Here is a 25,513-nt window from a genome sequence, read left to right as displayed (position 1 = left end):
ATCTGACAGAATTGCAGAGGTGTCAATACTTTTGGCCATGACTGTACCTGCTGTATGTCATCTCCCCTGTATATAGTATATACCTGTCATCTCCGCCTGTATATAGTATATATGTGTCATCTCCTCCTGTATATAGTATATACCTGTAGGTCATCTCCTCCTGTATATAGTATATACATGTGTCATCTCCTCCTGTATATAGTATATACGTGTCATCTCTCCTGTATATAGTATATACATTTGTCATCTCTCCTGTATATAGTATATACATGTGTGTCATCTCCTCCTATATATAGTATATACATGTGTCATCTCCTCCTGTATATAGTATATATCTGTGTCATCTCTCCTGTATATAGTATATACCTGTGTGTCATCTCCTCCTGTATTAGACCTCGTTCACACGTTATTTGCTCAGTATTTTTACCTCAGTATTTGTAAGCTAAATTGGCAGCCTGATAAATCCCCAGCCAACAGGAAGCCCTCCCCCTGGCAGTATATATTAGCTCACACATACACATAATAGACAGGTCATGTGACTGACAGCTGCCGTATTTCCTATATGGTACATTTGTTGCTCTTGTAGTTTGTCTGCTTATTAATCAGATTTTTATTTTTGAAGGATAATACCAGACTTGTGTGTGTTTTAGGGCGAGTTTTGTTTGTCAAGTTGTGTGTGTTGAGTTTTGTGTGGCGACGTGCGTGTAGCAACTTTTTGTGTGTCGAGTTGCATGTGACAGGTTAGTGTAGCAAGTTGTGTGCAGCAAGTTTTGCGCATGGCGAGTTTTGCGCGTGGTGCGTTTTGAGTATGTGCAAGTTTTGTGTGAGGCAACTTTTGCATGTATTGCAACCTTTGTGCATGTGGCAATTTTTCCGCATGTGCAAGTTTTGCGTGTGGTGAGTTTTCCATGAGGTGAGTTTTGCACGTGTGGCTAGTTTTGCGTGAGCCTAGTTTTGCATGTGGCGAGTTTTGCGCGTGGCGAGTTTTGAGCGGCGACTTTTGTGTTTAGACTTTTATGTGGCGAGGTTGGTGTATGTGTGGTGAAATGTGTGCCTGGGGTGGTATGTGTTCAAGCACGTGGTAGTGTGTGGCGCATTTTGTCTGTGTGTTCATATCCCCGTGTGTGGTGAGTATCCCATGTCGGGGCCCCACCTTAGTAACTGTACGATATATACTCTTTGGCGCCATCGCTCTCATTCTTTAAAGGTGCCGTCACATTAAGCGACGCTGCAGCGATATAGACAACGATGCCGATCGCTGCAGCGTCGCTGGAGAGCTGTCACACAGACAGTTCTCCAGCGACCAACGATGCCGAAGTCCCCGGGTAAACATCGGGTTACTAAACACTACATACTTACATTCCAGTGTCTGTCCCCCGGCGCTGTGCTTCTCTGCACTGTGTGACCGCCGGCTGGCCGTAAAGCACAGCGGTGACGTCACCGCTGTGCTTTACGGCTGGCCTGCGCTGACAGTGCAGAGAAGCAGGATGCCGGGGACAGACACCGGAATGTAAGTATGTAGTGTTTTTTTTTTTTACGTTTACGCTGGTAACCAGGGTAAACATCGGGTTACTAAGCGCAGCCCTGCTCTTAGTAACCCGATGTTTACCCTGGTTACCAGTGAAGACATCGCTGAATCGGCGTCACACACGCCGATTCAGCGATGTCTGCGGGTGAGCCAGCGACAAAATAAAGTTCTGGCCTTCTAGCTCCGACCAACGATGTCACAGCAGGATCCAGATCGCTGCTGCGTGTCAAACACAATATCGCTATCCAGGACTCTGCAACGTCACGGATCGCTAGCGATATCATTGTGAAGTTGGTTAGTGTGAAGGTACCTTAAGGCTAAGTTCACACGGGACTTTTTTTAATGCGTGTTTTACGCTAATTTTCATTTGTTTTTTACAGCAAAGCCTATGGGATTTCAGAAATCTCATGCTGCACACCGTTGTTTTTTTTTTTGTCTTCAGTATTTTGTGCTGTGCTTGGTTTTTTGGTCATAGAGCATGTCGCTTCTTTCAGCGTTTTTCACCCATTGAAAGCAATGGGGGATGGAAAAAAAATGCTGAAGAAATGCAGGTATGATGTTTTGCAGCTTTCTTACTAGAAAAAAGCAAGTACAGCAATATATGAAACCCATTTATTTTTGTGATTTTTTTTTTTTTTCTTTTTTCTTCTTCAATATTTATCATTTTGTCTTGGTCACCTGAGATGGAAATTTGGATTAGTACAGTTTAATTAAATTAGTGATGTGTAACAAGTAAACATTGGATGACAAAGGTGTGAGATTGAACCATGCCTGTGGCTGGCTGAGGTGTGAGACTGAACAATGCCTGAGCAACTCAATGGCCAACCAAAGTGTGAAAGTTAAACAGCATCCTCCAAACTCAATGAAATGCCAGTGTCTTGGGTAAATTATTCCAGACCAGTTCACCTCCCCCAGCTGTTACATTTGTATGTGTATTTTTTTCATGAACATATGTCTTGTATTGGTGACCTGTGTTCATGCTTCTGTGGTGGAAGCAAAGCTGAACTTTGGGATCCTGAAAAACGCCTCCGTTATGGCCGGCACCAGTCTCTCACGGACTGTGGTTTCCGGTGACATTGCTACAATAGAGAAGGTGCTTCTCTTCGGCTCTGCTCTGCTGACATCGCACTGATAGACATCCGGCTCCCCGCTGCCTCACTGCAGGGAGCCAGCTGTCAATCAGCATGACATCGGCCGAGACGCCCAGTAAGAAGAGGAAGTGCCGCTCCATTGATGTGATGTTAAATGAAGCTGGAGAGTCATCACCTGAGATGTCGGAGATCTTTGGCAACAAGCTGCCTGTAAACTCGTTATCCCCCTACAAAAAATGCAAACATTCAAAGTGTATGTGGCTATATGGTGTGCCAGCCCACTACTACGTGCCGCATTTATGATGCCTTTTGCTCTCACATTACATATTATTGTCCCAGTAACTTTTTTATAAGGTGTACAAGTTTTCCACTTTTTGCTGTGTGTTCACCTTTGTTGTAGAAGCGCCATTTTTATTCATATTTTGGACTATAGATACTGCTGCTAGTAGTAAAACGCTGTAGAAGTGAAGGAGAATTCAGTGTAAGGGTTAAAACCTCCAAGCTTTATTTACATGTAAAAAAAAAAACTCCCATCGGTGATTATTGTGCGGCACCCTACACTCCTGACGCATTTCAGATTCTAAGTGGACTTTTTTGCTGATTATTTCTGAGGCTGTTTAACCCCTTAGCGACCGCCGATACGCCTTTTAACGGCGGCCGCTAAGGGTACTTAAACCACAGCGCTGTGGAAAAAGTGAATAGCGCCCCCCAGAGTCGGATTTTCTCTGGGGTCTCGGCTGCCGGGGGTAGCTGAGACCCCAGAGAACATGATTCGGGGGGGTTTTTAACCCACCCCGCATTTGCGATCGCCGGTAATTAACCGTTTACCGGCGATCGAAAAAAAAAAAAAAAAGCGATCTCTTTTTAATTTCTCTGTCCTCCGATGTGATCGCACATCGGAGGACAGAGAAAAGGGGTCCCAGGTGGCCCCCCAATACTCACCTATCTCCCCCGATGCTCCTTGTGTCTCCCGGTGGGCGCCGCCATCTTCAAAATGGCGGGCGCGTGCGCCCGCCTGCCGGCCCCGCGAGAGTCTTTGGGGTCTCGGCTGCTTCTGGGGTCCAATTTCTCTTGTTACCCTTGTGAAAATAAAAACTTGGGGGCTAAAAAATCTTTTTTGTGGAAAAAAAAAATATTTTTTATTTTCACGGCTCTGCATTATAAACTTCTGTGAAGCACATGGGGGTTCAAAGTGCTCACCACACATCTAGATAAGTTCCTTAAGGGGTCTAGTTTCCAAAATGGTGTCACTTGTGGGGGGTTTCCACTGTTTAGGCACATCAGGGGCTCTCTAAACGTGACATGGCGTCCAATCTCAATTCCAGCCAATTCTGCATTGAAAAAGTCAAACGGCGCTCCTTCTCTTCTAAGTTCTGCGGTGCGCCCAAAAAGTGGTTTACCCCCACATATGGGGTATTGGCGTATTCAGGAGAAATTGCATAACAAAATTTATGGTTACATTTCTGTTTTTACACTTGTGAAAATAAAAAAAATGGTTCTGAATTAAGATGTTTGAAAAAAAAAAAAAGTTAAATGTTCATTTTTTTCCTTCCACATTGTTTCAGTTCCTGTGAAGCACGTAAAGGGTTAATAAACTTCTTGAATGTGGTTTTGAGAACCTTGAGGGGTGTAGTTTTTAGAATGGTGTCACACTTCATTATTTTCTATCATATAGACCCCTCAAAATGACTTCAAATGTGATGTGGTCCCTAAAAAAAAAACTGGTGTTGTAAAAATGAGAAATTGCTGGTCAACTTTTAACCCTTATAACTCCCTAACAAAAAAAAATTTTGTTTCCAAAATTGTGCTGATGTAAAGTAAACATGTGGGAAATGTTACTTATTAACTATTTTTCGTGACATATCGAAGAAATGTTACCACGAACATGAAGTACAATATGTCACGAAAAAACAATCTCAGAATCAGCGGGATCCGTTGAAGCGTTCCAGAGTTATAACCTCATAAAGTGACAGTGGTCAGAATTGCAAAAATTGGCTCGGTCATTAAGTACCAAATTGGCTCTGTCACTAAGGGGTTAAAGGGACTCTGTCACCTGAATTTGGAGGGAACAATCTTCAGCCATAGAGGCGGGGTTTTCGGGTGTTTGATTCACCCTTTCCTTACCCGCCGGCTGCAATATTGGTTTGACGTTCATTCTCTGTTCTCCGTAGTACATGCCTGCGCAAATTCAGGTGACAGAGTCCCTTTAAGTCTCACCCCAACCACCTAACACCTTTGGTATGCATAGAGAAAAATGGTATACTGCAAAAGGAAAAAGAATTCAAAAAGTCATACAAACATGCACAATATGCACCAACAGTGATTAAAATGAAATTTGTCAGCAGGAATTTGCACTCACACTATTTATAAGTGCCTCTAGCTGTTTCAGACAAGTCTAGTAATACCTTTTACATGGCTAGTCCTTCTGCCATTGCTGAGAAATCAGCGTACGCTTTGATATGCAAATGAGGCTGAAGAGCTATGGTAGATCTGAAGCCACTATCACTCCAATATCAATGTGCAAATTGTGGAGGGTTTGGAAGGGATCTATTATCTATCTTTTACAATTTGGGAAAACCCAACAGGAACCCTCACTAACAAGTCTTAAAACTTAACTTTTATTATGGATTAAAATAGTGGGGTAATAATAAACCTGAAATATGCTGTCCCTATATTGCCTAAAAAAAATCTAATATAAAGTAGAGGCGATTGCCAAAATATCACTGTGACACTTTGGAGTGTCAATATTATAGGGCAAACAGGACAGTGTTTCTTAGAGCATGTGTCCCCCCCCCCCCCAACATGTTTCATCGCTGATGCGGCGTCATCCGGGGATGGGATTATAGCTAGCTCTAAGAAAAGCTGTCGTGTTTATCCTCTGTCACTCCAGATCTATTCCCAGTCGAATGCCACCTTCTCTTGCTTGATGGCTCCTTTGCCTGAAATCACACATAACAGAGGCTGTCGATGGAGAGAGACAGAGCCTCTGTGCAGTTTATCAGGCAAAGGAGCCGTCGGTCAAGCAGAAGGAGGTGGTGTTTGACTGGGAATAGAGCTGGAGTGACAGAGGCTCCATGTTTCTACTTCTTACCATCACTGTGACATCAATTTAAAAAAAATTTTTTTTAAATAATAATGTCTGAGCTTTTCACCGTTAAAAAAGTTAAAAACAGAGAGCGCACTGATCATCCATGGATGGCCTCTGTGTCCTCCGTGTCCTATGTATTTATTCTCAGAACCATTGATTTCAACAGGTGGGTTTGATTCACGACTAGTGATGGGCGAGTATACTCGTTGCTCAGGTTTTCCAGAGGACGCTCGTGTGGTCTCTGAGTATTTGTGACTGCTCAGAGATTTCATTTTTGTTGACGCAGCTACATGATTTACGGCTATTAGCCAGCCTGAATACATGTGGGCGTTGCTAGGGAATCCCCACATGTAATCAAGCTGTAAATCATGCAGCTGCGGCAAGGAAAACTAAATTTCCGAGCAGTCATAAATACTCGGAGACCACCCGAGTGTGCTCTGGAAAACTCGAGCAACGAGTATACTCGCCATTCACGACTCATAAAAATGGACACGTTTCCTGCCCTTTTTTTCGTGGACACAGTCTACAAAGAAACACAAACATGGGAACAGCACCGTAGACTATAATGGTTGGCTCCGTGGTTAGTACTATAACTTTGCTTGGAGTCCTGGGCTCAAATCCCACCAAGGACATCTACAAAGAGTTTGTATGTTCTCTCCGTGTTTACGTGGGTTTCTTCCATTGCTTCACTGTCACAGGGTGACCAAATGTGTCTCCTTTTTTCTTCTGTCTGGTCACTGTGTGTCAGTATAAAATAGCCCTCACCACCCTGAGATGCCGGAGAGAACGATCACCTGGAAACCAAACCCGCTGCTTGACTGCTCATTGTCCAGCAGGATCATTCAGGTCACGCAGCGGCCATGACCTTTTCTGTAGTACCACGTGTTGTGTTCTGACGATCTACTTCTGTCTTTATTTTCCAGTTGTGCCCCAAGTTTCTGCACACCAATTCCACAAGTCACACGTGGCCGTTCAGCGCAGTGGCCGAGCTCATAGGTAAGTCTGCGCGTCATCCCGATAAATAACCGTTCACACTGATGTTGTCACCAATACATCGAGGGGCTGGCTTGGCTATTGAAATAAGCAGTGAGCCAGTCCCCTTCGCACGCAGCGCACTTTCTTTTTGTCTCTGAGCTGTCGGGACCAAGCCAGATTTCTATGAAGGATAGGATCACGTGAGGTTCAGTGTTCGGGCCCATATAATGGAACAGATAGGAGAGCAGGAGGGAGATCAAAGGCAGGTGACGAGGTAAATACATGGGATGGGAGGTTACTCTGAGGCTCTACTTAGGGCGCAATCAGATGGTTATATAACACGGGCGACAATCTCATCACAATGCTCGCACTGGCTGGCGGCTCTCCTGACCTGTGTGTGACAGCTACATAGAAATACATGCAGTCACCCATGGGTCAGGAGAGCCGCCAGCCAGTCCGAGCACGGGACCGTCGTCCTTGTTATACGGCAGTCTGACTGTGCTCCAAGTCAGATTTTACTGCTCATTATGCAACCAGTCGCAGGGAAATCCACGGGACAAACCCGCACCAAATCGTGTGGATTTGCTGCTTCAGATTTTGTCACGAAATCTGACACGAAGTAACATGATCTTGAAATACGCAGTTTTCTAGATCTGCATGAACCATCTCTTCCCTCTGTCAGTGCTGGCTATGTAACCACTTAGATGTCTCCATCAATCTCTGACAGTGGCATTTATGAAGCGTGGCATGTCTGTTCTGACGACCGTTTTACTCGCACCCACGGGATGCCAATGGGTGGTTTACCCCAATCATTGCCATCAAAATACCAACCCTTCCCCATGAAGTTTGAGCTTCATAGAAGACCAATTTCCACTTTATACTGCCATACTGCCCGTACAAATAATCACAGGTGAGGACTAAAAAAAATTGTGTAAAAGTGGAAAAACACGTTTTTAAAATATATGTAAAAAAACATAAATGGAATCGCCCCACTTTCACCATTTTAAAAATAATTTGGAAAAAAAAATTGCAATGGCTGTGAGCCGAAGGTACATACAGCTCACAGCTATCTTTTGCACCTGGCTTGCTTAATAGATACCCTTAGAAAAGAAAGCTTCACCCATAGAGCTCCCCCGAGCCCCTGTACTTAGTATTTATAGGATGGCACCTTACAATCTAGTAAGTCATGAATGTGGCCTCATGATCCCACGTGACAATGAACTAAAATCTATAAGCCTTCTCATAGTGAAGATTAACAACATGACTTTTAGGGTCCAAAAATTAGCTAAGACACTCCATATGACCCTGGTGCAGCAGGACTCCCCTGCTGTGAACAGGTAATTAAAGTGCATCAGCTAACTAATGGAAATGGCGATCGTTACACATGGTCTTGCACCACTGGGCGGATGCGGAAACGCCTCCAAATTAATATTGATCAGATGGATCACAATATTCATGCCATGTTTTCTATCTATGGAGAGAGAGAATCGTAATTATGGCATTAATATCTCCCGTCTGGGACCTCCAGAGGCGACGATATCGTGAAAGTTGGGGAACCCATATTTTTCTAAAGACCTAGCCATCTCTCATGACCAGCCCTGTTATAAGTCACTACAGGGAAGTTATGTGGGTGTGACTTGTGTTAATGAAAGCAAATACTGAGCTACAATCGGTAACAGTCCACTGTGATTTTTGTACCGTTACTCCCCAAAAACTAAGAACTCCCCTTCATAAGAGACTGCGCCAATCCTGTGACATCCGGTTTAGTACATTTCTTCTATCACTTTTCTTTTTTCATGTAAATATATATACCATATTGTTTTGTCATTTTGTATCATCTTTATGTATTGTTTAGAAACCCTGCCTACCTTTCCAGATTAAATATATAAATTTAGTAGCACCATTCCTCTTGCTCTGTAAACCGCACCCCTGAAGCCATACGCTACCTATAATGGGTGTCCAGTCGGCCTGCACAAACGATTGGTGGCAGCTAGTTATTGTGAAGTTGTCAGTGACTGTACCGGGGCATATACACACATTCCATACGTTGGAATCGGAGGTGTATATACCATGCGCCCACTGTGAGCTCCCTAATAACCGGCCTAGTAGTGAGAACAGCCGCAGCCTCGTCCATCACTCAACTGCATAATTGTCCTGATGATGAGGTGGCGGAGTGTGTTCTCTGACAAACTGGTGGGATCTACGTGATTCTCCTGGCTGTTCCCCTGACAGAAAGCTTTGGAGGCCGTTGTTGCAGAACTACAATAACTCTGTTTTCTATGTATTTCAGATAACGCCTATGACCCGGATGTCAACGCTAAGCAAATATGGATTGATCAGACTTTTCTGAATGGTTACCTGAGCTTAATCTTTACAGACAACGGGAATGGGATGACTTTGGATAAGTTGCACAAGATGCTGAGGTGCGTGCGGTGTCAGTCGGCTCTTGTTAGTCTCCGCAGTCTTACATTTTTCACTATAAAGGTTTATAAGTGATATCGATTCTTCTTCTGTCTCATTTCAGTTTCGGATTCAGCGACAAGGTCGCGGTACAAGGTCACGTTCCCGTCGGCCTTTACGGAAATGGATTCAAATCCGGATCCATGCGCCTGGGCAAGGACGCCATTGTACTGACCAAAAACGACTCCGGGATGCACGTGGGAATGTTGTCCCAGTCCTACCTGGAGGCTGTGAAGGCAGAAAACGTCATCGTACCGATCGTCTCCTTCGACAAACAAAATATCCTTTTTTGTTTTTCTTTGTCTTTTTTTTTTTTTTTTTTTTTTTTGTGCAGGTAGTAAATGTTTTTATGCAGAAATAAATTGCAGGAAGACTTTGATATTCATGATCAGGACAACATGTTGTTTCTAAGGGGGAAAAAATAGCATTATGTCATCAATCATACAAGAACGGAAGTTGCTCTGAACATGGCTGCCTTCCATCTTCCGCTTAACGGGACACATGACAGGGATCCTAGCGGGCGTATTTAAACCCTTACCATTGTGAATTTATGGCGGGGGGGATTATAGCTATCGCAATCTAGTTGAGTGGATATATAAAAAAAAATAAAAAGCTGCGTTTTGTGAAGCACTATATACATAGTGCTAACTGAGCGTAGTGTCGTGTGGCGATATCGCTGCTGTTATTGTACTCTGATAATGTGATCACATGAGACATAAAATGTTGTAAGTTCTTTAACTCCACAAACAGCAGCTGGTGAAAAATTCGGACTCCGATGTAAATCTGCAGGCGATCTTGGGACATTCTCTTCTGAGAACACAAAAGGACTTGCTGACAGAAATGGATGCAATTTTTGGGAAAAAGGGAACAAGGATCATTATCTGGAATTTAAGAAAGTATGCATTTTTCTACATTTTTAATAAATGCACCATTCTGTATTGTTATGGAACACAGATTGTCAACAATATCAGATCTCTACAGGTTTGAGACCGTCCACCAATCAGCTGTTTGCAGGCTCCTCGGGGGACAGTTCAAAATTCCACAGCTCATTACGCTGCGTAGTGGCCATTCACAGGTACTGCAGCTGAAATGACAAGAGCTGATCTACAGTACCCTGCAGTGACCACTACACAGTGTACGGAGCTGTGGCTTTGTACAGTACTTCTGGATGCCAAAGACCTGCAGACATCTAATTGGTGGGAGTGTCAATCCATCACTTGTGTATGATATTGATGACCCTCCCTAAGGATAGGTGTTGGACAACCCACTGATATATCCTGCTGTGTGACGTGACTCTTTCCCTTTCCAATGCTAGGCTATGGAAAAGGAGACGAGGGCGAAGTTAAAGTGAAATTTCTCTAATATTCTTCAATTTTATGCATTTTTGCTATTTAGAGACAAAAATGGGAAACCAGAATTTGATTTCACTGTGGACAAGTATGACATAAGGATTCCTGAGGAGTTTGATGGATCTTCCAGGAAGGGGTATAAGAAGCAAGAAAGGACGGATCACGTTGCTCCAGATAGTGATTATTCTTTAAGGGTATGTCATTTGGCTATAATATTGTTCTTGCTTGTTGCCTGCATTTGGCTCTAAGAATTGACAGTGATATGTGTAGGATTCATTCAGGGGCGTGGGCAGAGCAGGAAGCCAGCCAATAGCTGCAGAGCAGGAAGTTTGTGTGGTGCAGCTTCAGCCAATAGCTACAGAGCAGGAAGTTTGTGTGGTGCAGCCTCAGCCAATAGCTGCAGAGCAGGAAGTTTGTGTGGTGCAGCTTCAGCCAATAGCTGCATAGCAGGAAGTGATGTCAGAGAAAGGGGCATGTATTTAGCTGCTGCTAAAAATCAGTGGACGTTAACATTACTTCTGATGTTAAGGGCCTATATTGTACATGTACGCCAAAAGTCATGTCCCTGAGTTTGATGTGGCCTCACACAACCCAGCATGCATCTTTCCTATCCTGGCACATGATGGCTGATTTAATCAGCCATCATGTCTTTAACCCCTGGAGCTTTTTTCGTTTTCCACTCCCCTCCTTTCCAGAGCCATAATTTTTTTTTATTTTTCTATCAATATGGCCATGTGAGGGCTTAGCTTTTGCGGGACGAGTTGTACTTTTGAACGACATCATTGGTTTTAGCATGTCGTGGAGATAAAAACAGGAAAAAAAATTCAAAGTGTGGTGAAATTGCAAAAAAAAAGTGCAATCCCACACTTATTTTTTGTTTTGGCTTTTTTGCTAGATTCACTAAATGCTAAAACTGACCTGCCATTATGAGTCTCCAGGTCATTACGAGTTCATAGACACCAAACATGGCTAGGTTCTTATTTATCTAATTGATTAAAAAAAAATTCCAAACTTTACTAAAAAATTATTTTAAAAAAATTGCTCAATTTTGGTGCAGATACGATCTTTTGATCGCCTGTTATTGCATTTTAATGCAATGGCACACCGACCAAAAAAGCGATTCTGAACGCGGCAATACTAAATGTGTAGGTTTTTATTTTTCTGTTTTATTTTGAATGGGCGAAAGGGGGGTGATTTGAACTTTTTATATATTTTTTTTCAAAAAATGTTTTCTCTTTTGGCATGCTTCAATAGCCTAGAAGGCTAAAAGCTGGCGCAACTTGATCGACTCTGCTACATAAAGGTGATGCTCGGATCGCCTCTATGTACAGTTGTGGCCAAAAGTATTGACACCCCCTGCAATTCTGTCAGATAATACTCAGTTTCTTCCTGAAAATGATTGCAAACACAAATTATTTGTTATTATCTTATTTAATTTGTCTTAAATGAAAAAAACACAAAAAGAATTGTCCTAAAGCCAAATTGGATATAATTCCACACCAAACATAAAAAAGGGGGTGGACAAAAGTATTGGCACTGTTCGGAAAATCATGTGATGCTTCTCTAATTTGTGTAATTAACAGCACCTGTGACTTACCTGTGGCACCTAACAGGTGTTGGCAATAACTAAATCACACTTGCAGCCAGTTGACATGGATTAAAGGCGACTAAACCTCTGTCCTGTGTCCTTGTGTGCACCACATTGAGCATGGAGAAAAGAAAGAAGACCAAAGAACTGTCTGAGGACTTGAGAAACCAAATTGTGAGGAAGCATGAGCAATCTCAAGGCTACAAGTCCATCTCCAAAGACCTGAATGTTCCTGTGTCTACCGTGTGCAGTGTCATCAAGAAGTTTAAAGAACATGGCACTGTGGCTAACCTCCCCAGATGTGGACGGAAAAGAAAAATTGACAAGAGATTTCAACGCAAGATTGTGCGGATGTTGGATAAAGAACCTCGACTAACATCCAAACAAGTTCAAGCTGCCCTGCAGTCCGAGGGTACAACAGTGTCAACCCGTACTATCCGTCGGCATCTGAATGAAAAGGGACTGTATGGTAGGAGACCCAGGAAGAACCCACTTCTTACCCCGAGACACAAAAAAGCAAGGCTGGAGTTTGCCAAAACTTACCTGAAAAAGCCTAAAACGTTTTGGAAGAATGTTCTCTGGTCAGATGAGACAAAAGTAGAGCTTTTTGGGCAAAGGCATCAACATAGAGTTTACAGGAGAAAAAAAGAGGCATTCAAAGAAAAGAACACGGTCCCTACAGTCAAACATGGCGGAGGTTCCCTGATGTTTTGGGGTTGCTTTGCTGCCTCTGGCACTGGACTGCTTGACCGTGTGCATGGCATTATGGAGTCTGAAGACTACCAACAAATTTTGCAGCATAATGTAGGGCCCAGTGTGAGAAAGCTTGGTCTCCCTCAGAGGTCATGGGTCTTCCAGCAGGACAATGACCCAAAACACTTCAAAAAGCACTAGAAAATGGTTTGAGAGAAAGCACTGGAGACTTCTAAGGCGGCCAGCAATGAGTCCAGACCTGAATCCCATAGAACACCTGTGGAGAGATCTAAAAATGGCAGTTTGGAGAAGGCACCCTTCAAATATCAGGGACCTGGAGCAGTTTGCCAAAGAAGAATGGTCTAAAATTCCAGCAGAGCATGTAAGAAACTCATTGATGGTTACCGGAAGCGGTTGGTCGCAGTTATTGTGGCTAAAGGTTGTGCAACCAAGTATTAGGCTGAGGGTGCCAATACTTTTGTCTGACCCATTTTTGGATTTTTGTGTGAAATGATCAATGTTTTGCTTCATTCTCTTTTGTGTTTTTTCATTTAAGACAAATTAAAAGAAGATAATAATACCAAAGAATTTGTGATTGCAATCATTTTCAGGAAGAAACTGAGTATTAACTGACAGAATTGCAGGGGTGTCAATACTTTTGGCCACAACTGTAGTAGAATTACAGCATTGCTATGAGCGCCGACCACAGGCGCTCATAGCAATCTGGCATCAACAACCATAGGGGTCTCAAGGAGACCTCTGGTTGTCATGCCGACGCACCGATGGCCCCCGATCATGTGACGGGGGTTAGCGGTGCGTGCATTTCCGGCTGGATGCGCTTGTTAAATGCCGCTGTCATGAGTTTTGACAGCGGCATTTAACTAGTTAATAGCCGCTGGTGGATCGCAATTCCACCTGCGCCTATTGCAGGCATATGTCAGCTATTCAAAACAGCTGACATGTCCCGCTTTGATGCGAGCTCACCCCCGGAGCACACATCAAAGTGGGGGATACTGGCCGCTGATGTACTGTTCCATCCGATGGCAGAAAGGGGTTAATCTCTGACAGCGGCATGTAACGAGCCGGCGGTGGGTCGCTTCATTCCACCCACCCTACTGCGTGCCCATGACACATGCATTTATGGTATTGCTGCATTTGGAAGAGTCCGATCTATCAAAATATAAAATAATTTAATTCGATCGGTAAACGGCGTAACGAGAGAGGAAATAGAAATGCCAGAACTACATTTCTTTGGCCACAACACTGCAATAAAAAAAACAAAGGGCGATCAAAATGTATCTACCCCAAAATGGTATCCATAAAAAAAAAATCAGATCAAGCCACAAAAAATAAGCCCTCACACAGCCCGAGATCCCGAAAATTGAAAGCGTTACAGCTCTCAGAAAATGGTGATGCAAGCAAATTTTATTAATTTTTTTTTTTTTTTTACAAATTTCTGATATATTTTTTTCACTACTTAAATTTAAAAAGGGCAAAAAACTAATGTATATATGTTTATCTGGGGAATCACACTGACCTTGGAGAATCATATTCACCTGGTCATTTTTACCATATAGTAAGGAAGGTAAATTAATAAAAAAAAAAAAGAAAATTGTGTAATTGGTTTTGTTGGTGTTTTTTTTTTTTGTTTGTTGCAATTTTAACGTGGTAGGAATATATATATTTTTCCTGCTTTTCCAGTGCATCACATGATAAAATGATGTGGTTCAATGAACCTCTAGTCCTAATAAAAACCAATCCTCATACGTCTGTGGACGGGAAATGAAAGAACTTTGAACCAAAAAAATAGGAGCACAAAATAGAACCAATCATATAATAGAATTCAAGTAGACCACAACACAATCAACCTAAAGAAAAAACACTTGAAAAGGATGTAAATACCAAAATAAATCACAAACCAAATATGTTCAAAATATAAATAAGTTTATTAAGGACACCAATCCAATCAAACACACACAGTAAAAAACACGTAGGACAAATCTAAAAACTAAGGGAAACAGAGCACCACCAAAAGTCAGAACAAATTGCCTAAATCAGCATATACTTAGATACAAATCCAGCTGTCATAAATAGGGAAGTATACATTTCATGTCGCCAATCACACATCAAATATATAAAGCTGAATGTGTGTGTGTGTATGTCCGGGATTGGCATCTGCACCGTCGCAGCTACAGCCACAAAATTTTGCACAGTCACACGTCTGGACCCCGAGAGCGTCATAGGCTATATTGTGAGGCGAAATTTTAACCCCGCGCGTTCCAATTCACCAAACAATTTTGCCCCTATCTACATAATGGGGAAAAAAGTGAAATGAAAAGTGTTAGAGGCGTCGCAGCTACAGAAACAAAATTTTGCACAGTCACACGTCTGGACCCTGAGAGCGTCATAGGCTTCGCTGTGAGGTGAAATTTTAACCCCGCGCTTTCCAATTCACCAAACAATTTTGCCCCTATCTACATAATGGGAAAAAATGAAAGGAAAAGTGTAGGAGGCAAATTGACAGCTGCCAGATGTGAACAAGGGGGACTTAAAGAATGAGAGCGATGGCGCCAAAGAGTATATACCGTACAGTTGCTAAGGTGGGGCCTCGACATGGGATACTCACCACACACGGGGATATGAACACACACACAAAATGCGCCACACACTACCACGTGCTTGAACACATATTACCCTCAGCACACATTTCACCACAAATACACTAACCTCGCCACATAAAAGTCGAAACACAAAAGTCGCCGCTCAAAACTCCCAACGCGCAAAACTCGCCACATGCAAAAACTAGGCTCTTGCAAAACTCGCCACAAGTGCAAAATTCTCCTAATGAAAAACTCGCCACACGCAAAACTTGCACACGCGGAAAAATTGCCAAATGCACAAAAGTTGCAACACATGCAAAAGTTGCCTCACATAAAACTTGCACATACTCAAAAGGCACCACACATAATACTCGCAACGCGCAAAACTCGCCATGCGCAAAACTTGCTGCACACAACTTGCTACACTAACCTGTCACATGCAACTCGACACACAAAAAGTTGCTACACGCACGTCGCCACACGCAACTCAACACACACAACTTGACAAACGAAACTCGCCCTAAAACACACACAAGTCTGGTATTATCCTTCAAAAATAAAAATCTGATTAATAAGCAGACAAACTACAACAATTGCACCATATAGGAAATACGGCAGCTGTCAGTCACATGACCTGTCTATTATGTGTATGTGTGAGCTAATATATACTGCCAGGGGGAGGGCTTCCTGTTGGCTGGGGATTTATCAGGCTGCCAATTTAGCTTACAAATACTGAGGTAAAAATACTGAGCAAATAACGTGTGAACGAGGTCTAATACAGGAGGAGATGACACACAGGTATATACTATATACAGGAGAGATGACACACAGGTATATACTATATAGAGGAGGAGATGACATATAGGTATATACTATATACAGGAGGAGATGACATACAGGTATATGCTATATATAGAAGATGACATGCAGGTATATACTATATGCAGGAGGAGATGACACTCAGATATATACTATATACAGGGGAGATGACACACAGGTATATACTATATACAGGAGGAGATGACATACAGGTATATGCTATATATAGAAGATGACATGCAGGTATATACTATATGCAGGAGGAGATGACACTCAGATATATACTATATACAGGGGAGATGACACAGGTATATACTATATACAGGAGGAGATGACATACAGGTATATACTATATATAGGGGAGATGACACACAGCAGGTATATACTATATACAGGGGAGATGACATACAGGTATATACTATATACAGGAGATGACATACAGATGTATACTATATATAAGGGAGATGACAAACATGTATATACTGAGGTGAAAATGAGAGGTGTGAGGTGAAAATGAAAAGGTGTGAGTGCAAAATGAGAGGAGTGAGGAAAAATAGTGGAGTGATCAGAAAATGACAGATGTGAGGTTGAAATGACAAGTGTTAGGGGGGAATGAGAGGAGTGAGGGAGAAAATGAGAGAAGTGAGGGGGAAAATGAGAGAAGTGAGGTGCTATAACTAACCACAGATATTTACTATGCCCAGGCAACGCCGGGCTCTTCAGCTAGTCTAATATATAAAGCTGAATGTGTGTGTGTGTGTGTGTGTGTGTGTGTGTATGTATGTCCGGGATTGGCATATGCACCGTCGCAGCTACAGCCACAAAATTTTGCACAGTCACACGTCTGGACCCCGAGGGCGTCATAGGCTATGTTGTGAGGTGAAATTTTAACCCCGCGCTTTCCAATTCACCAAACAATTTTGCCCCTATCTACATAATGGGAAAAGTGAAAGGAAAAGTGTTGGAGGCAAATTGACAGCTGCCAGATGTGAACAAGAGCGATGGCACCAAAGATTATATACCGTACAGTTGCTAAGGTGGGGCCCCGACATGGGATACTCACCACACACGGGGATATGAACACACACACAAAATGCACCACACACTACCACGTTCTTGAACACATATTACCCTCAGCACACATTTCACCACACATACACCAACCTCGCCACATAAAAGTCTAAACACAAAAGTCGCCGCTCAAAACTCGCCACATGCAAAAACTTGGCTCACGCAAAACTCGCCACAAGTGCAAAACTCACCTCATGGAAAACTCTCCACACGCAAAACTTGCACACGCGGAAAAATTGCCACATGCACAAAAGTTGCAACACATGCAAAAGTTGCCTCACACAAAACTTGCACATACTCAAAAGGCGCCACACGCAAAACTTGGCATGTGCAAAACTTGCTGCACACAACTTGCTACACTAACCTGTCACATGCAACTCGACACACAAAAAGTTGCTACACGCATGTCACCACACAAAACTCATCTCACAAAAGTCGCTACATGCATGTCGCCACACACAACTCAACACACACAACTTGACACATGAAACTCGCCCTAAAACACACACAAGTCTGGTATTATCCTTCAAAAATAAAAATCTGATTAATAAGCAGACAAACTACAAGAGCAACAAATGTACCATATAGGAAATACGGCAGCTGTCAGTCACATGACCTGTCTATTATGTGTATGTGTGAGCTAATATATACTGCCAGGGGGAGGGCTTCCTGTTGGCTGGGGATTTATCAGGCTGCCAATTTAGCTTACAAATACTGAGGTAAAAATACTGAGCAAATAACATGTGAACGAGGCGTAATACAGGAGGAGATGACACACAGGTATATACTATATACAGGGGAGATGACACACAGATATATACTATATACAGGAGAGATGACACACAGGTATATACTATATAGAGGAGATGACATATAGGTACATATATATACAGGAGGAGATGACATACAGGTATATACTATATACAAGAGGAGATGACATACAGGTATATGCTATATATAGAAGATGACATGCAGGTATATACTATATACAGGGGAGATGACACAAGGATATATACTATATACAGGAGAGATGACACACAGGTATATACTATATACAGGAGGAGATGACATACAGGTATATGTTATATATAGAAGATGACATACAGGTATATGCTATATACAGGAGGAGATGACATACAGGTACATACTATATATAGAAGGAGATGACATACAGGTATATACTATATACAGGCGAGATGACACACAGCAGGTATATACTATATACAGGTGAGATGACATACAGGTATATACTATATACAGGAGATGACATATAGGTGTATAATATATATAAGGGAGATGACAAACATGTACATACTGAGGTGAAAATGAGAGGTGTGAGGTGAAAATGAGAGGAGTGAGGGAAAATAGTGGAGTTATCGGAAAATGACAGATGTGAGGTGGAAATCACAAGTGTTAGGGGGGAATGAGAGGAGTGAGGGAGAAAATGAGAGCTGTGAGGGGGAAAATGAAAGATGTGATTGGGAAAATGAGAGGCGTGATGGGAAAATAAGAGAAGTGAGGTGCTATAACTAACCACAGATATTTACTATGCCCAGGCAACGCCGGGCTCTTCAGCTAGTTAATTATATAAGAATCCTATTATATCCGATCAGTATACCATAAAGTGCTTTAAGTAACAGGGTACATATAGCCCCAAATAAATTATATTATAAGGTGCACATATTAGAATAATTTATAGTGATCCCCAGTGGGAGACTGGCCGAAGTAAAATGAGCACATATACTAACCGGGATTCATTTCCCTCGTGGTGCTGCGGCTATCCCGCACTCCAACGCGCGTTTCAGGGAGTGACGAAGCAACGTGTGAAACGCGCGTTGGAGTGCGGGATAGCCGCAGCACCACGAGGGAAATGAATCCCGGTTAGTATATGTGCTCATTTTACTTCGGCCAGTCTCCCACTGGGGATCGCTATAAATTATTCTAATATGTGCACCTTATAATATAATTTATTTGGGGCTATATGTACCCTGTTACTTAAAGCACTTTATGGTATACTGATCGGATATAATAGGATTCTTATATAATTAATGTGTGATTGGCGACATGAAATGTATACTTCCCTATTTATGACAGCTGGATTTGTATCTAAGTATATGCTGATTTAGGCAATTTGTTCTGACTTTTGGTGGTGCTCTGTTTCCCTTAGTTCTTAGATTTGTCCTACGTGTTTTTTACTGTGTGTTTGATTGGATTGGTGTCCTTAATAAACTTATTTATATTTTGAACATACTTGGTTTGTGATTTTATTTTGGTATCTACATCCTTTTCAAGTGGTTTTTCTTTAGGGAAATGAAAGAAGTTATGGCTCTTGGATGGAGGGGAGGGAAAAAGAAAAAGGGAAAATAGCTCTGTCAGGAAAGGGCTAAACTCATTTAATTAACAATTTTATCATAGTTCAGCTAATAATGGAGGAAGCTTCTGTCTGCTCCCCTCAAGGATTTTGGCAAATTGGCATGTAATGCCAGGCCGAGGCTGGGAATCACTGCTGGCTCTCCATCTGTGCAACTTACTCCATAGCTGAGAGACAGAGAAACTTACACCCCACCCCCAACACAAGTCCTTCCGGAGCCCTCCTCCCCCAACATTTAAAGTACAGATAAGAGGGTCATGTTGGCGAATGGTTGGACCTTGTGCTTCCCAGCTTTTCCCTTTCATGTGATGTGCTCCTCTGATCTCTGTGGTTTACCTCTAGAGTTTCGCCTGTTTTGGAGGGGAGGTCTGTCCTAGTGCATACGCTAAACAATTGTCTAGGAGTCATGCTGCAAAATACGAGGATGAACGTTGGCGCTGTGCTAGAAACAGACCTGAGGTCAAGGACACCAAAATAATTCACGGTGCCCAGGGAGCTTCCTAGGAGTTCTCCAAAGTCTACAAACCCATCCAACACAAATTCTGCATGTTGTTTTTTTTGTTTGTTTGTTTTTTTATGGCACATTTCCACTTTTTTTCTTTTTTTGTCTTTTTTGTATTGGACATGTTGCAGCATTTTTAGATTATTGATTAAAAAAAATTCTGCAGACACAATGCTGCGTTTTAATTTGTTGTAATATTATATATAGAGATCTACTATATAACTGTCTAAGGGTCACTTCCGTCTGTCTGTCTGTCACGGATATTCATTGGTCGCAGCCTCTGCCTGTCATGGAAATCCAAGTCGCTGATTGGTCGCGGCAAAACAGCTACAACCAATCAGCGACCAGCACAGTCCGGCAGAAAAATGGCCGCTCCTTCCTCCCCGCAGTCAGTGCCCGCTCCGTACTTCCCTCCAGTCAGCGCTCACACAGGGTTAATGCCAGCGTTGATGGACCGCGGTGTAACGCACTCCATTCACGCAGCTATTAACCCTGTGTGACCAACTTTTTACTATTGATGCTGTGTATGCAGCATCAATAGTAAAAAGATCTAATGTTACAAATAATAATAATTAAAAAAAAAACGTTATTCTCACCCTCCGCCATCGCGTCCTCTCCTCGGCAGTGCAAGCGGCAGGTTTCGGGGCTAAGGATGCTATGCAACAAGGACCTGCCATGACGTCACGGTCATGTGACCGCGACATCATCACAGGTCCTGCGCTCATACCAACCCTGGGACCGGAAGCTGCCGCGTGCACCGCACACAGGTGACAGGACTACAAGGGGCTCCCGGAAGGTGAGTATATGTTTCTTTTTTATTTCATCTCTTTTTTTTTTTTTTTAACCTGTTACATACGTGTCTACGCAATATACTACGTGGCTCTGTGCTGTATACTGCGTGACTAGGCAATATACTACGTGGCTGGGCAATATACTACGTGGACATGCATAGTCTAGAATAAAAAAGATGGTGGCCCGATTCTAACGCATCGGGTATTCTAGAATATGTATGTACATAGCAGCCACATAGTATATAGCAGAGGCCGCGTAGTATATAGCAAATACTATGTGGCCTGTGCTATATACTATGTGGCTGCTATATACATACATATTGTAGAATACCCGATGCGTTAATACAGGCCATGCAGTATATAACACAGCCCAAACGATATATAACACAGCCCACATACTATATAACACAACCCACGCAGTATATAGCAGCCACTCAGTATATAACACAGGTGACGTAGTACATAGCACAGCCCATGCAGTATATTACACAGCCCACGGAGTATATAGCAGCTACGCAGTATATAACACAGCTCACGTAACATATAACATAGGATACGGAGTATATAACACAGCCCACGCAGTATATAGCAACGTGGGCACCATATCTCTGTAAAAAATAAATAAATAAAATAAAAAATGGTTATATACTCACCCCCTGGGATCCAAGGAAACTCTAGCGATGCGTGCGCGGCTGCTGCCGCCATCTTCCGTTCCCAGGATGCATTGCGAAATTACCCAGATGACTTAGCGGTCTTGCGAGGGCATCGTCGGACTACGGAGGGGGAGTATAGCAGGTTTTGTTTTTTTATTATTTTTAACATTACATCTTTTTACTATTGATGCCGCATAGGCAGCATCAATAGTAAAAAAAAAAAGTTGGGGGACACACAGGGTTAATAGCAGTGGTAACTGAGTGCGTTACCCGCGGTCTGTTACCGCTGGTATTAACCCTGTGTGAGCGGTGACTGGAGGGGATTACTGAGCGGGCGCCGGGCACTGACTGCAGGGGAGGGACTAATCGGACTGTGCCCGTCGCTGATTGGTCGTGGCAGCCATGACAGGCAGCTGGCGAGACCAATCAGCGACGCGGGATTTCTGTTACAGGAGTGGGCGCCGGCAACTGACTGCGGGGAGTATAGAGCGGCCATTTTCTTCCGAACTTTGGTCGTGGCTGTTTTGCGGCGACCAATCAGCGACTTGGATTTCCATGATAGACAGAGGCCACGACCGATGAATATCTGTGAAAGAAAGACTGAAAATATATATATATATATATATATATATATATATATATATATATATATATATATATATATATATATATATATATATATATATATATATATATATATATATTGCACTCAGCACTTTACAGGTACTGCACTTTTACTAATATCTTGAACTTCACATGAGCTTTATTTTTGATTTTGATAGCACTCATTACATTTAGGCTAAAAGCCCATGCACAACTTATGAACAAATTTTAATACTTGCAATATGCACTTTATCTGGAAAGTATCAAAATTATTTTGTTTTCATATTGTTTTTGCATTTTTAGTGCTTTTTCTTTTTATATTTGTATGTATTGTATGCAATTGTTCCTGTGCATACCATTATTCATGTCCCACTGCTCCTGCACTCTTTGTATGTTCCTGAGCTTGAGCTATACATCTCTGAATGTTTAAAATGAAAATTGAATTTTTACTACATAATATCTCGTTGCAATTTATCGTCGAGCCTCTGCATAAGGTTTGAGGTTGTTTATATATATATATATATATATATATATATATATATATATATATATATATATATATATATATATATATATATATATATATATATATATATATATATATATATATATATGAATGAGATAGAGAGATAGATTATTATTATTATTTTTTTTTTTTTTTTTTTTCCGGTATATTACACTTTAGTATTATAATATTTTTTATTGTTGTTTTTTTTTAGTTTTGTGTCTGGCATATTTCAGTATTTTATTTTTTTTTCTATATTTTTGTATTCTGATTTATTTATTTTATTTTATTTTTTTCTCCCTTCAGGCGTATTGCAGTATTTTGTATCTGAAGCCGCGGATGCAGATCGTTCTTCGAGGCCAAAAAGTTCAAACACAACTTGTGTCCAAAAACCTGGCCCATATAGAAAAAGACGTCTACAGACCCAAGTCTTTGTCCGTATCCTTAAACTTCTGGAATGGAGGAGCTGTTTCATAAACCTGTAGCATGTGCACCATCACACAGGAATAACTAACCCAACGTTTTAGGAAAAAGATGTACATTTTTTGCTGAAAAGTGAGTATAGTCAAAACCGCAATAATACAGACCCCAAATCGCATTAATACTGACCCCAGTATACTGCCGCTTGCTCTTTCCCGCATTCCCAGGAGGGGCATTTTCCCTATATCTCCGACATAAGTGGAGAGAAGCTTTCGTAGGAGACCCGCTCGTTTCCTGGCAGGTAGTGAAGGACCCTCAGACCTCCCTGACCCACCGAGCAAACATAATGGGCAGCAGTGAACGATGTGCTGAGCCGTAATTGCAGGAGGGACCTGAGGGGGTGTTACACAATTTAAATAAATAAATAAATTGTGGGGTCCTTCTATTCCCTGCCGACTGTTTCAGGGATCCCAGGTTAAATTTTTACAATTTTTTTTTTTTTTCTTCTGGACTCTACTTTTGACAGCCAATGGTGATTGTACTGTATTTAGAGGACAAGTCACCATGCCAAGTGTGTCCAGTTATTTTGTGCTTATTTATTCCATCTGCTCCCCTGAGTATTTTCTATTTTGTTTTGTAAAAATCCACCCTGTGGTTCCTGAGATATGGGCCTTTTCATTCATTGCTGTTTTTTTTCCCATAGTCCTTATGGCAGGGGCGTGGCTCACATGATTTTCCTGGGGGCGTGTCTTTAGACTGCTCTGCATAATCACCCTGTGAGCCACGCCCCCTTAGAAAGTGCCATTAAAAACTGGCATTAAGAATAAAAATGTAAAAAGGCCTATATCTCTGCAGCCGTATGGTGGATTTTATAAAAAAAAGAACAATGGAAAATTCAGGGGAGCAGCAGGAATAAAGTAAGAGCAAAGATTGAATACTATTGATCCAGTGATGTGTTCTCCTCGAAGTAGAGTTTTCCTTAATTTGCTCAGCATAAACCCGTGAAAATCACCTTTGGTTACAATTGTCGGAACAAGGAGCACTATGGCATGATGATGTACCACAAGAACCGGCTGATTAAGGCCTACGTGAGAGTCGGCTGTCAGCTAAAGGTGAGCTCTGCATGTGATAAGTGTATGGGCCGTATTGTAGGAGGGAATGACTTGGACTGATATGTGTTCACGGTCTTCTAGGCTAATAATATGGGCGTTGGCGTGGTTGGCGTCATCGAATGTAACTATCTGAAGCCCACACACAACAAACAGGACTTTGACTATACAAATGACTATAGGTACGTATCAGTGATTGGCTTAATCTCCTCTGTTATACTCTGGAACACATTTTAACCCCTTCTAACTGCAACCAAGTAGGTACCCGGTTATTATCATTCCTATTGCCTTTTAACAGGTGTGTGCAATATTATTTTTTTTTTTTTTTTGGGTCCAAGGGCCACAATGCTGTACTGAACCAATACCAAAGGCCTCAAAAATGTAAAGGGGTACTGTTACATGAATACATCACCAGAACCACCATCAGTACATTAATACATCACCAGAACCAAGTTTTGTGTATTTTATGAGTATTTGAAGAGATTCTGCTCCAAAAAATAAGTGTTAACTTGCACTATCTTACAGAGCTTTTGGAGCAGAATTTTGCAAAATCCTCATCATAATCTCAGTACCCATAAGTTTTGAAAGGTTTAAAGTTTAAACGTGGCTATGAAGCATGTTCTGTGTACAAGATTGTGTACAAGTTCAGACCCACCGCCAGTACACTAGTGCAGCGCCAGAACCACTGTCAGTACATGAATGCAGCTCAAGAATCACCGCCAGTACATGAATGCAGCTCAAGAATCACTGCCAGTACATGAATGCAGCTCAAGAATCACCGCCAGTACATGAATGCAGCTCAAGAATCACTGCCAGTACATGAATGCAGCTCAAGAATCACCGCCAGTACATGAATGCAGCTCAAGAATCACCGCCAGTACATGAATGCAGCTCAAGAATCACTGCCCGTACATGAATGCAGCTCAAGAATCACTGCCCGTACATGAATGCAGCTCAAGAATCACTGTCAGTACATGAATGCAGCTCAAGAATCCCTGCCAGTACATGAATGCAGCTCAAGAATCCCTGCCAGTACATGAATGCAGCTCAAGAATCACTGTCAGTACATGAATGCAGCGCCAAAACCGTCTGCACGTGAATAAACTGCCAAGTTTAGTGTAGCGATCAATTGCAATGTTAGGTCAGCTCCATGTACAATTATATCATATTAAACCTACAACTCCCAACAATGTTAAGGAGATGCTGAGAGTTGTTGTTAAGTCATCATCAGACTGTGGACCATACAGGAATCACAGGACTGATGAGATGCATGCAGGATCACAAGGGCATTTACACC

The 25,513-nt window shown here is 42.1% G+C and overlaps 1 protein-coding gene across 1 annotated transcript in view; it reads left to right on the top strand.

The window, feature by feature from the left end:
- The window catches only part of MORC3 (MORC family CW-type zinc finger 3), a 63,674-nt gene that overhangs the window by 8,522 nt on the left and 29,639 nt on the right, over window positions 1-25,513 (top strand). The window contains exons 2-9 of the mRNA XM_069760766.1: window positions 6,631-6,703; window positions 8,973-9,105; window positions 9,207-9,422; window positions 9,892-10,038; window positions 10,538-10,685; window positions 22,994-23,125; window positions 24,100-24,219; window positions 24,301-24,398. Of these exons, the coding sequence (XP_069616867.1) occupies window positions 6,631-6,703; window positions 8,973-9,105; window positions 9,207-9,422; window positions 9,892-10,038; window positions 10,538-10,685; window positions 22,994-23,125; window positions 24,100-24,219; window positions 24,301-24,398 (1,067 nt within the window). The remainder of the gene's footprint in view (window positions 1-6,630; window positions 6,704-8,972; window positions 9,106-9,206; window positions 9,423-9,891; window positions 10,039-10,537; window positions 10,686-22,993; window positions 23,126-24,099; window positions 24,220-24,300; window positions 24,399-25,513) is intronic.

This window comes from Ranitomeya imitator, chromosome 3, assembly GCF_032444005.1.
Source record: "Ranitomeya imitator isolate aRanImi1 chromosome 3, aRanImi1.pri, whole genome shotgun sequence".
In the NCBI taxonomy this organism is placed as follows: domain Eukaryota; kingdom Metazoa; phylum Chordata; class Amphibia; order Anura; family Dendrobatidae; genus Ranitomeya; species Ranitomeya imitator.
The sequence above is the reverse complement of the archived record's forward strand: the minus strand, read 5'-3'. Positions and strand labels throughout refer to the sequence as shown.